A 16,349-nucleotide genomic window follows, 5' to 3' on the forward strand; every position below is an offset into this window, starting at 1 on the left:
ACAAAAGTATTATCGTTCATAAAGATCAAAGACAATAACTAATGATTAAGGAAGTGTTCTTCAAGCTCTCTAGTCACCAAGATGCTCCAAAATCGTGTGTCAAGACAGGTGTAACTGAAAAAACAATGATAAGACACAATAAACCCCATGAAAATGACTCATAAATGAAGGAGTTACAAATTGGCATCAGTCGGCGCCGTAAGCTACGGCACCCGCCGTAGCTTACGGTGGTCAGTAAAGTCCCGGAAGTCAACGCAGCGCCGTAAGCTACGCCAGGTGCCGTAGCTTACTGCGATCATCATTCTCTTACGGCTCCGAGGTACTGTCCTACGGCGGGTCTTTTATCCAAACATGAAGGGCTGTAACCTACGGCGGAGGCCGTGGGCTACGGCGCTGTAAGTGTTCTTTTCTTCATTTCTTCATTGAAACTTGATTTTCTTCACATCTTATTTCTGCCAACTTCTGACATCCTTCTAAGCTTCCTAAATCCCGCATCTTGAGCACTTTAGCACCTGCATCATCAAACATAGAGTGGTTACCAAGTTCAAGCAATTAACCGAATAAAGCATAGAATGTGCATATATTTAGACCTTTTAAGGGTTGTCCTACGGACCACCCGTCAGTCCACCCATCCAAACCGTCTCCAATGGGGGGAGGGGGGTACTAGTTGAGTTGTAATGGTAGGTTAAGGGAACTAGTTAGATTTCATGTGTGATATTTAGTGTTTATGCATACCATGTGTTATATAGTGTGTTAGGGTGTTCGGGGCTCATAACTAGCTTAGAAGCATTGAAGCAATGCTTCTAGTATAATTTTGGTGTTTTGGGTAATGTTCGGTTGTTCGGTTAGATACCAGTTCGTTAAAGTGTCAAACTATTCCGTTTAGTGATCTTTATGTACCCTTTTGTGACGCTTTTAATTACCAACACTTACGAAAGCATTCAGGACCATTTAGTCATATTTTTGCACATTACTAGCTTGTTAAAAAGCTGTATTTTGCTGAAATATGCTGAATTCAGCACTTTAAGCGGGTTTTAGGCACTTTTCGGCATAGTGAAGCAGTTTTATGGTCCTTACTTCCCTACACACCATACTAGTGTAGTACCTTGTCTCTGGCCCATACTGGGTCTCAAACATTGTTTGTCTATGTACTGAATATCGTCAACATTTTCTGAGTTATCCGCTAACTGTGCTAACCGTGCTTTGTACATCGTTTATGTCACTAAAGTTTGCATGTAAAAATGATGTGTCAATATGTAATGTGATGCACATGTAAGTGTGATACAGAAATCAGAAAGCAGTCATTTGTAATTTAGCACATCATTAAGCACTAATAATAGTCAATTAAATTGTACAGATACCTGGATTTTTGATAGTTGCCACAAATAAATAACAAACAAATTAGTTAATAGTTTGTCTTCGAAATTAACCGTTCATAACACTTGTCTTCCAGAATCTGCAATGGTTCTACATAAACTTGTAAAAGCTTGTGCTTTATTATTAAATTCAAGCAATCTTATCAATATTCTCACAAAAAACAACAATGGAATTAGCAGATCAAGTTCTTTAGAGACTTCATCAGTGGTGGATCTCGCCCAAGAATTTAGTGATATCCCAAAAAAAATTTGGGATCAGGGGTATCTTTTGGTTAAAACCAAAAAACGAATAATAATTTATACTACATAGACGGAGTTGAATGATATATTTACACTATGAATACGGGGTTGAGCCATAGCCCGTGCTACCCCTACTATAACACTACCTCCACCACTGGTCTTCATCATCCTCGTCATTTATCTCTGTGAACTTTCCATCCCAAATGGTTGAGATGCACTTTATCATATGAATTAAACACAAATAAACACACGATGGTTTGGTCCCTGGTTGTCGTCAGTTTCGGTAGGGGTTCCAAACAAGACGATGCGTCACTGGTTCTCGTTGTCGGGCCTATTCTCGTCGCCGGTTCTCTTTGCCGGTTAGGGTTGGTGGTTCGCTAGTGGAGTATGTCGAGGGGTCGTGGAATCGTCGGACCTCTTCTTGTTCCGATACTCTTCTCGTCCCGGTTATCTTCTTCGGTTTGCCGGTGGAGTGTAAGCTGAGGAGTCGTGGAATTGTTAATAGAAAGGTTGTAGGATTTTTTTTATTTTTATTTTAGTGTTTGAAAGGGTATTGTTGTCATTTTGTTACCGGGAGGGGAAATATGTAATTAAAATTTTAAGTATATGTAACTAGGATTCTAAATAGGAGGATATATGTAATAATCACAAAATAAAAGGAAAGAATATCTCAAGACTCTTTCACCACTTGATCTAATGGCATTAGTGGACAATGATAGGAGATTCAGGAAAACTTGGGTTGATTTTTGAGCCAAACAGGTTTTTACCAGTAATTTCACCGTCGTGTCTATGAACGGATGGATTACTGGGTTTTACCTGAAATTTATGGTGGACTTGGGTTACTATCAAAGTATCCGTTTGATCTAGTGGGTGTCCGAAAATACTCTCTGTTAAAAAATCAGCAATATGTTGCCGCCGAACTCCAGGAATTTCGGATATGCTATTATTGTTCCTCGGAATCTTCGGATGACTAGGTAGGTACTATTGACATATTGTTACACAAACCACACTTAACTTTTCTCCAATTACATAACTAACTACTAACTCTAAAAACTTACAAGAACGATCCAAAACTTTATGTATAAAATTCGATAATACTTTCTTTTATTTCCTTTTTGGCATTCTTTCTACGTTAATGAGTAGCATGTTTAGTATGTCCGGAACAATATTAGGATCTTTAATGGCTAATTGATTAAAGTCAAATATGTTATCGTAGAATTTGATTATTAATGTTCACTATATATAGATAGGGGGTAAGGATAGTGTAAAAAAGGCCTAAAGTGTGAGAAGTGTATTATAACACTATATATAATACTATATAGCACCATATAAACACTGTATAACAATATGTAACACCATATAATACCATATAACACTATGTAACACTATATAACATTATATAACAAATATAACACTATACATCTATCATAGACATGCTATCAGACAAACTATAGTGTTATATTTGTTATATAATGATATATAGTGTTACATAGTGTTATATGGTATTATATGGTGTTACATATTGTTATACGGTGTTTATATGGTGTTATATAGTATTATATATAGTGTTATAATATACTTCTCACACTTTAAGCACTTTTTACAGAATCCTCTACCTATAGATAGGTGTTAATATTTTCAGAATTTTATTTTAGATTGTTAACCAACTAGTAATTCTTTGCTTTGACCACCTTTGAGTATTCAAATGAAGAACTATTTTTTAAGCACTAGAACACGAATTATATTTTTTACTAGGATTTTTAATAGGCTTTAGTCATTTAAATTTTAAAACATGTTTAGATTTGAAGGCAAATCGTGATCATTCCTTTATAACTTTTTGAAGAAACACTAACCTTCACGGTAGTATTCAACTAGGACTTCAACTCTTGGCGATTCGAACAGCTTAACTGCAAAACAGAACACCGTTAGGACTCGTTACAGGAATGAGGTTATTCCTGTAACCACCCTGCAGCGTGAGAATAAGTCTCGGTTTCGGGAGTAAGAGAATAGGTGTAGAGAAGAGAATAAACCAAGAGCAAGATAAATCATACCTTTGATGTTTACCTCTATTTATAGTTTACCATTAGGGTTTCCTTAACTCAGGATGGGCTCCGATAAGTTAGGGATCTTCGTGATCTTCCCAAAAAGTTGGGGATTTAGTTACGTGATTTATCCATGCAGGATGGAATGTTCTAAAAGAAACGTGTATGATTATTTATTTATAATAAAATAATAGGTAATGACCGGGTCGGGTTAACCGATTCAGGTCATACCTCGTCACTTTTAGTGCTTGATTATTTCCACTAAGACTTATTTAAAATGAAAATCTATCCCTACATTATTTAAAATGAATAATTGAATATCATATGAGTTTAGTGTATACAGTTGGGTGGGCATTGGTTCGTCTTGTAAACGAAACTTAGCCGACTCATTTAGATTAGCACGAACATGCGTCCTAATTTTTTTCTTTCTAGCGGGTGTGTTTTTACTTAAGCCTTCCATAGAGTAATGTGTGTATTTTGAAGAAATAAGCTGTGTATAAAATAGGGTAATTGCTAATGTATATATAGGTTACATTTTTTTATTAGGTCAAGCATGCCCCCAAAGGTAATAATGCCGTTCAACGGCTACATTTCCACACCCCAAATGTCTATCACGCACACAATACTATTGCTTGTTTCCTCTCCATCACTCGCGATAGCTTGCTCGCAACGGTGTGTTATCTATCACCTATCACGGGCTCCCATCACGGGGCGACCACGACAACCCTAACAAAATTATTTCTTTCCAACCTTTTCACATTTTTAGTCCAAAACATCTATTATATACCAAAAATTACATTTACACCGTAGAAGATTATACAAATCAAACCTACGTGATGCTTACGTCTCTAATAATTAGTAACAATATCATCTTCAAACTCACTAGAAAAATATCCTTATTTGGAAAAATATAAGACCTACCATAATTTATGTAATCCTAATATGTAAAACAATTTTTCACGTTATTCTTTCACATTTTCTATGCAAAAAAATAGGATGTTTGGCCTTTCAGAAGCGATATCATGTTTTTTTAACGGATCAATTTGATTAAGGTCAAAGTTGTTACAATAAATAACTTTACCATCAAACGCAATACATAATGGAAACCAACTCATTTAATGTTAAACCATCTCACCAACTTATTTATTATCATTCTCTAACGTCTTTGAGATATCTAAACCAATAATAAAAAGAGTAAACTGCAATTTTACCCCCTGAGGTTAGGGGTCATTAGCATGTCTACCCCCCCTAAGGAAATAATTGCAATTTTACCCCCCACTTTTCACTGTTATGTCGCACAATTACCCCCTGGCGTCAAAGTCAATAACAGATCTGTTAACTCTTAGTTGAAATGACTATATTACCCTTCCATTTTTCCCCCAACATTCCTGTTAAGTCGCACAATTACCCCCTATTGGTAAATTACTAATTTGTCCTTTGTTATTACCCCCTGTACTTTGAGTTAAGATACAACATTACCCCTTGCAACTTCCAAAACCCTTCCCGCCAAAATCAAAAAACTGATCTATGATTCTATAATAAAAAATCTTAACCTGTTCTATGACCTGAAACCTAATTCTGAATCAATTCACACGTAATCTGATTTTGATTATGCACTAACAATTTCATTCAATGTATGTGATCAAAAATCAAGCATACCTGCTGCATTGTGTTTTATACTCAAGCATACCTGTTGCATACCTGCTGCATACTTGCTTACCTGCTGCATTGTGTTTTATACTCAAGCATACATGTTGCAATGTGTTCTATACTCAAGCATAACTGCTGCAATCTGACCAACAATGTACCAAACCACTGATTAACCACACATAGAATTTGTGGTGACTATTAACCACACTAGAATCTGTTGCATAACTGCTGCAATCTGACCAACAATGTATCAAACCACTGATTAACCACACATAGAATCTGTGGTGACTATTAACCACACTAGAATCTGTTATGACTACTAACAATGTATCAAACCACTGATTAAGCAAACCACTGCTGCACATTTTGACTATTAACCACACTAGAATATGTGGTGACTATTAATCACACTAGAATCTGTTATGATTACTAACAATATATCAAACCACTGATTAAGCAAACCACTGCTGCACAAAATGTATATCCTAATCAAACATCAAACATTCACAACTGCACATTTTGATCATGTAAGATCATGTAACTGTCATAACTAGGCACATTTTGATCAAAACATCAAACATCCCAACTGCACATGTAACTGTCATCAACTATGTTCAGTAACTGCACATATAACTATCATCAACTATGATCATGTAACTGTAAACATTGGTCATAACTAGGCACATTATATTAAATCAAGAGTAAACTGCCATTTTGATCCCTGAGGTTTGGTCACTTTTGCCACTTTAGTCCAAAACTCAAACCTTTTGCATCTAGGTCCCTGTGGTTTCAGTTTTATTGCCATTTTGGTCCAAAAATGAAATCAGGTCATATTTGTCTTATAAAATCCTGCAATTTTGTCATTTTCCTCAGGGGCAAATCAGCTCATATTTATCTTATAAAATATAGTATTTATTTGTAAAAAATAAATGATCATTTTGCCCCTGCAGAAAAGGACAAAATAGCAGTATTTTATAAGACAAATATGACATGATTTCATTTTTGGACCAAAATGGCAATAAAACTGAAACCACAGGGACCCAGATGCAAAAAGTTTGAGTTTTGGACTAAAGTGGCAAAAGTGACCAAACCACAGGGACCAAAATGGCAGTTTACTCTTAAATCAAAAAGATCCTAATATATATACAATTAGATCAGTATTAAACCAAAAGATCCTAATATATTTAACCAAAAGATCCTAATATATAAAACATCAACTACACAACCATTTCCTGCTGCGGGGGAAACTGGAAGTGCAGGAAAGGGCGGCCCCGCATTTTCACCACCACGGACACCACAATCGATCGGACTGACCACCGAATCCTCATGTCCACTGCAAACATAAAAAGATCGATGTTTCAATAACCCCCTGTTTTTTACTTGTTCAGAAAGATCGATGTTTATACCTGAAATCAGAGACAACAGGGAGGATTGGTGGTTGTCGCCGGCAGCCAGGTGCATCGGCGGAGCTGGAGTGGACGCCGTTGTGGTCGCCGGAAGTGGAGGTGGAAGCATGGGGTTCTGCGATTCACTCATTGTGGAGTGGAAGCCGGTGGGTGTTGACGTTGTGGTCGCCGGAGCTGGAGTGGAAGCCGGTGGGTGTTGACGTTGTGGTCGCCGGAGCAATGGAGGTGAAGGTGGAGCTGGATCGTTGGTGGGTGAAGAAGAAGAAGTAGAGTGAGTGAAGCTTAGGGGGTAAGAATGATGGTGGAAGAGAAGTATAGGGGGATTATAAAGATCCAAAGGGTGAAATTACCTTTATGCCCTTTGACCGTTTAAAGATAACATTGACTTTGACGCCGGGGGTAATTGTGCGACATAACAGTGAACAGTGAAGGGTAAAGTTGCAATTATTTCCTTAGGGGGTAGACATGCCTATGACCCCTAACCTCAGAGGGTAAAATTGCAGTTTAGTCTAATAAAAATTAACGTGATTCTTTGCTTTGACCACCTTTGAGTATAAGAACTATTCATTAAGCAATTGAACGCGGACCAGATTCTTCTGGGGTTTCTAATAGACTTTTGTCATTTACATTTTAAAACACGTTTAAATGTGAAGGCAAATCTTGATTATTCCTTTGTAACTTTTAGTGCTTGATTATTTCCACTATGACTTATTTAAAATGAAAATCTATCCCTACATTACTCAATATCATACGTATTTAGTAGTTTTAACAAAAGTATTTCTTTTCAAATTTTTCACATTTTTAGTCCAAAACATTTATTTTATACCATAAATTACATTTACATCGGAGAAGATTATACAAAGATAACCTACGTGATTCTTACGTCTTTAATAAATAGTAACAATATCATCTTCAAACTCACTGAATTAATATCCTTATTTGTTAAAATAGAAGATCTACCATAATTTATCTAATCCTAGTTTATAATACAAATTTTACGTTATTCTTTCACATTTTATACAAAAACAAGTCGCATGTTTGGCAATTTCAAGAACAATATCATGGTTTTTAACGGATCAGTTTTAGTAAGGTCAAAGTTCTTACAATAAATAACTTTATCATCAAACGTACTACATAATGGACACCAACTCATTTAATGTTAAACCATGTGACCTACTTATTTATTATCGTTCTCTAACGTATTTGAGATGTCTAAACGAATAATAAAAATTAAAATTCTCTTTTTGAGTCCTAGATAGAGTTTAGTATTTAAAATTCTCTTTTGAGCCCTAGATAGAGTTTAGTATTTACACCTTTAGTAAGTTTAGTTAGTGTTTAATCATGTTAAAATTTAGAACTAACTATATCTTATGTATGTTTTATATAAAACTATCTTTTTAGTTCGAGACGAGACATATAGTTTAAGGGTAGTGTTTAATCGTATTAAAAATCATACATATTTTAGTTTGAGACGAGACATATAATTTAAGGGTAGTGTAGTCGTATTAAAAATCATACATATTTAATACAGAAATACAAAACTTAAAATACAAATCTAAGTTTTGTTTTATTTTTAAGATATTTTTTACACAAAATATAAATTAACCTAAAACAATACTATAAACAGAAAACATTGTTGGATAAAAGATGTGCCAATCTGTAAATAGATGAGGTATCTTTCTTATAACTTTACTCATTCCTAGAAACCAGCAAATAAAATATTAAAAATTAAAAATCAAAATATAAACACACTCACATGCCTATTTCCAATTTATTAAACTAAAAAAATCAAATTTCAAACACACTTGATACCTATTTCATCGCTCAAATTGGGGATTAGGGTTAGGGTTCTATAAATCTATAAAAACATCCACCATAATCCAAAAATTCGCTTTCAAATCGCAACTTCTCCGTCTGAAACCTTCTCAAATCTGCTACACTAGCATTGATCTGCAAGGTTTGTTCGTCAATTGATTCAATTCTCACAGAAATCGCTCAATTTCATACGTAAATGATTTCGGATCTGAACGTTTTTGCGGTATGAATAACCGATTTGCAACAAATACACTAACAATTTCCAGAAATTTGATTCGTTCGAAGAGTTTACACACATTATTGGTGATGTGTTTTGCTGGAAATTACTTCAGAATTCGATCGTCGATCGAGGCTTTTTACGTTGCTTGCGAAGCGTTTTCTGAACAGTACGAACTCTAGGGTTTGGTTGCGGTGTTCGTTCGATCGGAAGCTCTGTTGCTGTTGCTGAATTCTGCGTGTTTTTCGATCTGTTGTAATTGGTGGTGCTTATGGCGTCTGAAGAGGATCCTGATGTTGTTGAAAGATGCCCGAAAAATCGCTACGTTCGGGTATGATTTGGTTTCGGTTTCTGTTTGTAATTGTATTGTTGTTATGATTATGATTCTGCATTGTTAAGTTGGTTGCTATGGATTAAGGATTTTATATGTTATGAACTGCTACAGTTTTACTATATGGATATTTGTAGTGTTATTTGAAACAGCCGAGTTACCGGTCGGACCAGATTTCATTAAATTAAAATATCATATAATAATCAATTTACTAGTGTAAACTTGTAATTTTGTTTGTTTAATGCTTCATACTTTATTAATATTAGTTTACACAAAAAATTTATTGTTATATTTTATTACGAATTTGTTATATATATATGTGCCTTATTTATAAATTATTTATTGAATCATCTGGTTGGTGCGAGCCGTCCGGTCAGTAGCCTGTTTGACGAGCGGTCTAGTTATGAAAACATTATCATTCTATTTTCTGCCATACTCAGTATGTTAAACATTATTATTAGTTTTTTGCCATAGTGAGAATACTTACCAGATTCTTCATTGTTTTCTGTTTCAGTATAATGAATTGCTGGGGAGGGGTGCCTGGAAGACAGTGTAAGCCTTCCATCTTGTTTTCTTTCGTTTAAATTTGTATATTATATATTGTTTGTAATGCATAATGATGCTTATAATTTTTTTGGTGTTTGCAGATACAAGGGGTTTGATGAAGTTGAAGGAATTGAAGTTGCATGGAGCCAAGTGATGTTAGATGAGGCTATTCAAAAACCTGAAAATCTGGAGCGAGTTTATTCCGAGGTTCACTTGCTAAAGACGCTTAAACATGAGAACATAATCAAGTCATATGTTTCTTGGGTAGACGACGAGAAGAAAACGGTTAACATGATTACTGAACTGTTTACCTCGGGGAATTTGAGGCAGTAAGTTGTGTTCCGTTTGTTCTTGTTCTTGCATTTAACTATGTTTTAATTTTTAAATAGTGTTTAATCTTTGTTTCCATTTGTGTTTAGATATCGCAAGAAGCATAAGAGTGTTGATTTAAAGGCTATCAAGAATTGGGCCAGACAGATCCTTAAAGGCTTGGTTTATCTGCACGGTCATGAGCCGCCGATTATTCATCGAGATTTAAAATGTGACAACATATTTGTTAACGGAAACCATGGAAAAGTGAAGATCGGCGATCTTGGATTAGCAACGATAATGCTACGCCCCACTGCTAAAAGTTTGATTGGTAAGTGATTTAGTCCGTGCATTTATGCGACAACTTTGATTTATAAAAACTAAAAAGTAACGTAAGTATTAATTGTTTACTGATTGCAGGAACCCCTGAATTCATGGCTCCGGAGCTTTACGAAGAGGAATATAATGAACTTGTTGACATATATTCTTTCGGGATGTGTATATTAGAGTTGATAACTTGTGAATATCCGTACAGTGAATGCAGAAATCCCGCACACATATATAAAAAAGTTATTTCTGTAAGTGTATATTTGTTCGGCTATCTCCTATTATGAGGGTGTTTCGTTACGTGTTAATCATTTCGTCTTTGTTTTGCAGGGGATAAAACCCGCTGCTCTTTCAAAAGTCAAAGATCCACAAGTCAAGGAGTTCATAGAGAAGTGTTTGGTCCCGGCATCTCAAAGATTGCCCGCAAAAGAGCTTCTGAAAGATCCATTTCTCGCACCAGAAAGTACAAAAGAGCATGTACACAATCCGGTTGAAGTCAACTTGTCAACATATCCGATGGACATTGACGATAACTTCGATATGGTTTCATCTACTAGCAACACTACCAGCACTGGTTTACCTTTGCTTGAACTTCAGTCTATCAATGCGAGAAATGAAATCCGATTAAAAGGCGAAATGAATGAAGAAAACACTGTCAAGTTAACCTTGAGAATAGCCGATTTTAGTGGTAAGAACTAAGAACCATTCCTATTGAGTCTTGTCAAATTGTTCGGGTTGGGTTGACCCACTTGACCCGTTTCTCTTTTAGCTATATGTTTTCAATCAACCCGTTTTTTTGGTTATTTATGTCAACATTCGGTTGTGTTTTGTGTTAACAGGTAGTGCGAGGAATATTGACTTCCCGTTTTCGCTCGATGCTGATACTGCACATACGATAGCTCAAGAAATGGTTGAAGAACTAGACCTTTTGCACGAAGATGTGATTATTATAGCAGAGCTGATCGATGACATGATTATGAAGTTCGTGCCAACATGGAAACCATCGTTCAAGAAAAATTCCATATCTGGTGGAGGAGTTAGCTCAACCGAAGGTTCAATAGTTCAAAACAACCAAATCGCATACGGGCCCACAAAGGAAGATCACAGTTTCAAAGGGTTTGACGTTGTTTACATATTCGGGTGATTGGATGAAGAGCTCGGAAGTGTTTTCTTGCAAGAAAACGTCTAATGATTCAGTAGTGTGTGAAGATGATGGCGAAAAAAGTGTGTGTGAAGATTTGAAGAAAGAGCTTGATGATATTGAAGCTCAGTATCATTACTGGCAGAGTGAACTGCAGAAGCGTAGAGAAGCTGCAATTGAAGATGCAAAGAGGAAATGGGATTTGAAGAACAAAGTGCAAGTTTATTGAGTTTGGTGTAGAAACTAGCTAGCTACAGTTGTTCTAACTTGTTGTTTAGATTTCTTATTCTTTGTACCATTAAAAATTTTGAATATAATAATAGTAACTATTTTGAGAAGAACATGAAAACTGATAGGACATTGCTTGGAAATAGGTTGCATGCAAGAACGGAACGATCGGGAATAAGTAGTCAACGTTTAGTCCGAGTGTAGTGGGGCGGCACATCACGGGGATACCGGCCATGGCGCCCCATAGCGCCGCGGAACACTGCTACAGGCGGCGCTAAGGGGGTGTGAATTCTTGTTCCTGTTATCTACATCACGGCGTGAAGGAAGAAAGGAATTTCAAATTCCCTTTGCAACTACCCCGAAACTACTTAATAAAACCCAAACTTACCTCTCAGAGATCAAAAATTCCATTTGATCTACAGGTGTGTTGTTCATCTTCTAGCTTGCTAATTGCTCAAGTTTGATTTTGTTCGTTTCTGTATTATTGAATTGGATTGAATTGAGTTTGTTACGGTTAGGGTTTTGAGTTTTGGGAAAGTTTGGATTTTTAGGTCAAGAATGGATAATTCTGATTATTTGGGTGTGAACAAAATTGGGAAGAATATTAGGAAATGTCCTTTACAGTAGCTTCGAATCGTGCTTGCAAGATCGCTGCACGCAGAGATGACCGAATGTGTTTTGTTTTGTAGCTTTGGTTAATCGGTTGGGTTTCAGGTTGGCCGGAAACCTTTCCGGAAATTCGATTTCATATTTTGAGACCAGACAGAAGCATGAGAAATATATGTTTTTAAATAATTAATAAAAATGAAAATTAATAATTGAGTAATGATAGATAGGGGCTTTATTATGACTACGCGCTCTAGTGATATAACGTCCCATAAAGCCCTTCTATGATGTGGTGTGCCACTTGTCGCCCAAACGAGAGAATTTATTAAAGTTGTTTTAAACATTACAATTGAGTTAATATTTATAGGCTATTCTGGTATCCCCTAATTAATTTGATCAAAGTAGACTAAACTCTTAATAGGAAACATAACCGGAACATTAATTTCGTCAACATAACCTATACTCTAGACTTAAGTCAGAAGATATATATCTATATATATTCTAAAGTTTAGTTATATGTTCTATTTTAAAACCAAAATTTATGGTTGTTTTAAATGCACCAGTCTATAAAGCAAAACCCTATCCTATTAAATGTTGCGTCCGATCGTTTCACCTGCAATTGAACCTAAATTCAATTAACCATCCATATGCAATCAATTATACCAAAATTCAATATGCAATCGGTTTCACCTGTTCCATTTCCCATCAACAGCCATCCATCTTCAATAACAAAACCTTGAATTGTTTGCCTCTTCCCATCCCTTTCTTTGCTCCTCAAAACCCACCCACTCATCTTCAGATTCTTTAGATACTATCGCGATATATTTCATCTTCACTGAATCGATAAAGATCGAGAAACCGGTGTCTGCGTCGGTGGTGGTTGTGCTGGCCATTCAGTGATTCCAGGTAAGTAACAATCAATTATCACAATAGATTTGATGTTTAGAAATGATTTGATATATCTACTGCCTAAGAGCTATATGAACAAGTCCTTGCCGATCAGAACTGAAATTGAATTACAACTTGAGGTAATATTTTCCAATTCACGTCTATTTGATTTTTAACTAATAGAAGATGAATTTGAGCTAACATAGATGGAGTGATTTGTGGATTATTGTTATCACTTTGGGAACAACGAATTTGTAGTTTGATTTGATTTTGGAAACATGGCATTGAAAAGACCGGTATATTATGTTTCTTTGCATTGTTCCTTAGGATAGATTGATGATTAATCGTTGGCAATCCATCGTTTGAGTCACCATCACATGATTCAGATTGCATATGTAATTATGGTATTTGTGATTGCTTATTTTTTCTTATTTTTTTTATTTGTACCAGGAGTTGGTGTTTATCAACTTGCTTTTTAAAATCCGTTCAGACGTGTAAAAAGAGATGGGTGAGAGAGAACAAAAGGCGGATGAAGAGAGAACAACGATAGGGGAAGAACCAAACCACGTGTCCCCACGAGGCAAGTGTTATTAAATTTTATGGTTTATTTAGTTTTGTTGAAATTTATATCGGTTTTGTATGGGTTTACTTGCATATATTAGGTTACGTGTGACATCAACGGCTTGAAAAAGAAGATTAAAAGTGCATTTGTTAGTAGAGAACAAGAACCAGAAGTTATGATGCTTCAGCAATGTTAGTTGCAACAACCACTTTTCTTTTACCAGGAGGCGTAGGCTTGAAAATCATGGATTGCATTTCACTAAGGAGTGCACTATAAACCGGTAAAATTATAAGTTCGGGTACGCTTTTACCTAATCCTTTCACTCTCTCATAGAGACACTAGCAAGCATGATAAATTTATTCTTGACTTGTTAAAAAAAACAAGGATGTCACCTTCAGGTGGTTCTGTTAAACTGGATTTGCATTTCAGTAATAACTGCAGCATCAAGGTAGCCACTTTTGAGTTGTTTGGTACCCCAAAACTGCATGAGCAATCAGTCAAAAGTAAGCTAACAACTGTTCGAAACAACACAAGTACAGATCTTCCTTTCAACCTCTACAAAAACATGAAATTAAGCAGCAAAATACGTTTAAATTGAAGTAATTAAAGTGATCGATCGTACATTTTAAGCTGATGCGTGTGTGTGCTCAGGAGACTATCAAAACAGGTGTAAGAGTTTGAAAGAAGAAAAGAGGGAGATCGAAGAGGAGAAAGAAAGAGTGGGAGCTGGATCTTAGCTAGATGGGAGCTGAGCTTAGAGAGAGAGAGAGAGTTCAGACAAAGGCGGAGAAAGTGAAGAAGCGAGATTAGTGATGGTGTTGAGCCGGCCGTCGGATATATCTATATCGCTCCCTATGCATTATTCACACTTTTGAGTTTTGCCATTGTGTATGTGATGCGGACTATCAAGTTTCATATTAGCTATTGTATAGTTTCAATATACAACTTTTTCTCCTCTACGGTGAAACCAAACGTGTAACAGTAAGCATAAACGTTCTGTGTTGGCAGGTTCCAATGTGATTGAATCTGAGAAACATATTTTGCGTATGGCGAAACAAATAAGGTCGTCACTTCAAACCATGTTCTTTATCGTTAAATAACTATATGCGTTCATCAACATTAAATAGATTGTGTGGATGTATGTGTGTACAGATGTTCGTGTTTCCCATTCTAAATAAATTTCTGCACATTAGACGTATAGTCATTGCATACGTTAAGTTATTTCCTTCAAATTTCGTTCGTGTCCTTTTTTCTGCAGACCCAACATTATTAGTTGATGTTCCAAGAGATAATAACATAACAGGTACATATTCAACTTCTGTTTTAAGTGCTCCATGATTCTTTCGGTATATTTTTTGAATAAATGGCTCTTTATTGCTAGCATGCATGACTTCTGTTAACATGATATGTGTTTTCTAGCTTCCATGTGAGTTAAATTCTAATTACTATTTAACTTATTTCAGCCGAAGCCGAAGTTATGAAGTCCTTAACATTCCCAAGGGGGTAAAGCGTGTGCTTTTCAGAACATTGAACACCAATAGGTAACCTTCTTTCACTTTTCTGGGCTCCATTTCCTTAAAATTTTGTTTGACTTTTGATTGTTGGGATCATTAATTTCAGGAGGTTATTGTGGAAAAAAAATTTGACACAAGCTATGTTGGATTTATGAAGGATGGAGCCCAGGGCTCAAGGATTTATCAAAATCCTTATAAGGGTCTAGATTAGCCAAGAGATTGATAGTTGACTCCACATACAATAATATGTTCTAGCACTTGTGTTATTAATAATATCAAAAAGGCATACTGAGGATCATTGTATTATTAATAATATATCAATTATTATGTGTCTTGAACTGGTGTTGTGGATCATTTTTAAAAGAATATGTTGCTAGAGATGGTATTTGGATTTGCTCATTCTGCTTGAACAGATAATCAAACATCATAATTGTCAAATTTATTTGAACATGAAATATAACAATTTATTCTCTATATTTAATAATAATAGTAATGATAACATAGGCGGTTCGGTTTTAGTCTGAGAGTTGACCCGAAACAAGCCGTTTTTATTATTTTGGTCGAAGTGAACCGAACATGTGTTGGTATCGTTTCGGTCATGTAGCTTTTTTTGTGTTCTCTTTCACATGTTGATATCGTTTCGGTCATATAACTTTTTTGTGTTTTCTCTTTTAGTTGTTAATGGTAACGTATTTGAGTTTTCTATTTTGGTTGCTATACTAAGTCGCGGTACCATATGAACCGAACAATACCGGCCGGATTCTCCTGACGTAACAAACCCGCGGCAACGCGCGGGCATCACCACTAGATATAATTAAACACTTGAAGAACTGTTAGGATTTTTTAATTTTGTTGGTTTATAAACTGCTTTCTGATCTATAAAAGGGAACAAAACCTGCAATTTGACTTTTAGATGTCAAAACTGAATTTATATGTATATGTGTATGTAGTATAATATGTATATATATATATATATATATATATATATATTTAACATCTATTTTACACCATCTAAAACAACGAAAAAGAAAAAAATAAAAATAAAAAATTTGAAAACTGTGACGTCTTTTGAAGAGGGTTGAGAAACCACACGTCCATAGATTTGAAGTTTTGTGAGACCACATGTGGTGGGGCGCAAACCTCTCTCAAAG

General features: G+C 35.6%; 1 protein-coding gene and 1 long non-coding RNA gene across 4 annotated transcripts; both read left to right on the plus strand.

Annotated features, from left to right (window-relative positions):
- Positions 1-8,489: 8,489 nt before the first annotated feature.
- LOC110868064 (probable serine/threonine-protein kinase WNK4) lies at positions 8,490-11,741 on the plus strand. The gene is made up of 7 exons (XM_022117151.2): positions 8,490-9,077; positions 9,592-9,629; positions 9,725-9,952; positions 10,043-10,263; positions 10,353-10,510; positions 10,590-10,947; positions 11,099-11,741. Exons 1-7 carry the CDS (start codon positions 9,018-9,020, stop codon positions 11,401-11,403), a joined length of 1,368 nt encoding a protein of 455 aa, XP_021972843.1. The 5' UTR covers positions 8,490-9,017; the 3' UTR covers positions 11,404-11,741.
- Positions 11,742-13,766: 2,025 nt separating this feature from the next.
- Positions 13,767-15,881, plus strand: LOC118480338. 3 transcript variants are annotated; one of them, XR_004861983.1, is made up of 5 exons: positions 13,767-14,572; positions 14,693-14,747; positions 14,837-14,987; positions 15,148-15,225; positions 15,305-15,881. It is a non-coding gene; the product is annotated as an uncharacterized LOC118480338 (long non-coding RNA). The 3 variants fall into 3 exon arrangements; XR_004861984.1 differs by having other exon boundaries at positions 14,943-14,987; XR_004861982.1 differs by having other exon boundaries at positions 13,767-14,747.
- The last annotated feature ends 468 nt before the right edge of the window (positions 15,882-16,349 follow it).

The sequence above is a fragment of the Helianthus annuus genome, chromosome 7, assembly GCF_002127325.2.
Source record: "Helianthus annuus cultivar XRQ/B chromosome 7, HanXRQr2.0-SUNRISE, whole genome shotgun sequence".
Lineage (NCBI taxonomy): Eukaryota > Viridiplantae > Streptophyta > Magnoliopsida > Asterales > Asteraceae > Helianthus > Helianthus annuus.

What these genes read in the sequence shown, in the direction of transcription:
- LOC110868064 (XM_022117151.2), top strand. Translation starts at nt 9,018, where the DNA reads ATGGCGTCTGAAGAGGATCCTGATGTTGTTGAAAGATGCCCGAAAAAT. An exon ending in CGAAAAATCGCTACGTTCGG is followed by an intron (nt 9,078 to 9,591) that starts GTATGATTTGGT and finishes TTTCTGTTTCAG; the next exon opens with TATAATGAATTGCTGGGGAG. An exon ending in AGGGGTGCCTGGAAGACAGT is followed by an intron (nt 9,630 to 9,724) that starts GTAAGCCTTCCA and finishes TGGTGTTTGCAG; the next exon opens with ATACAAGGGGTTTGATGAAG.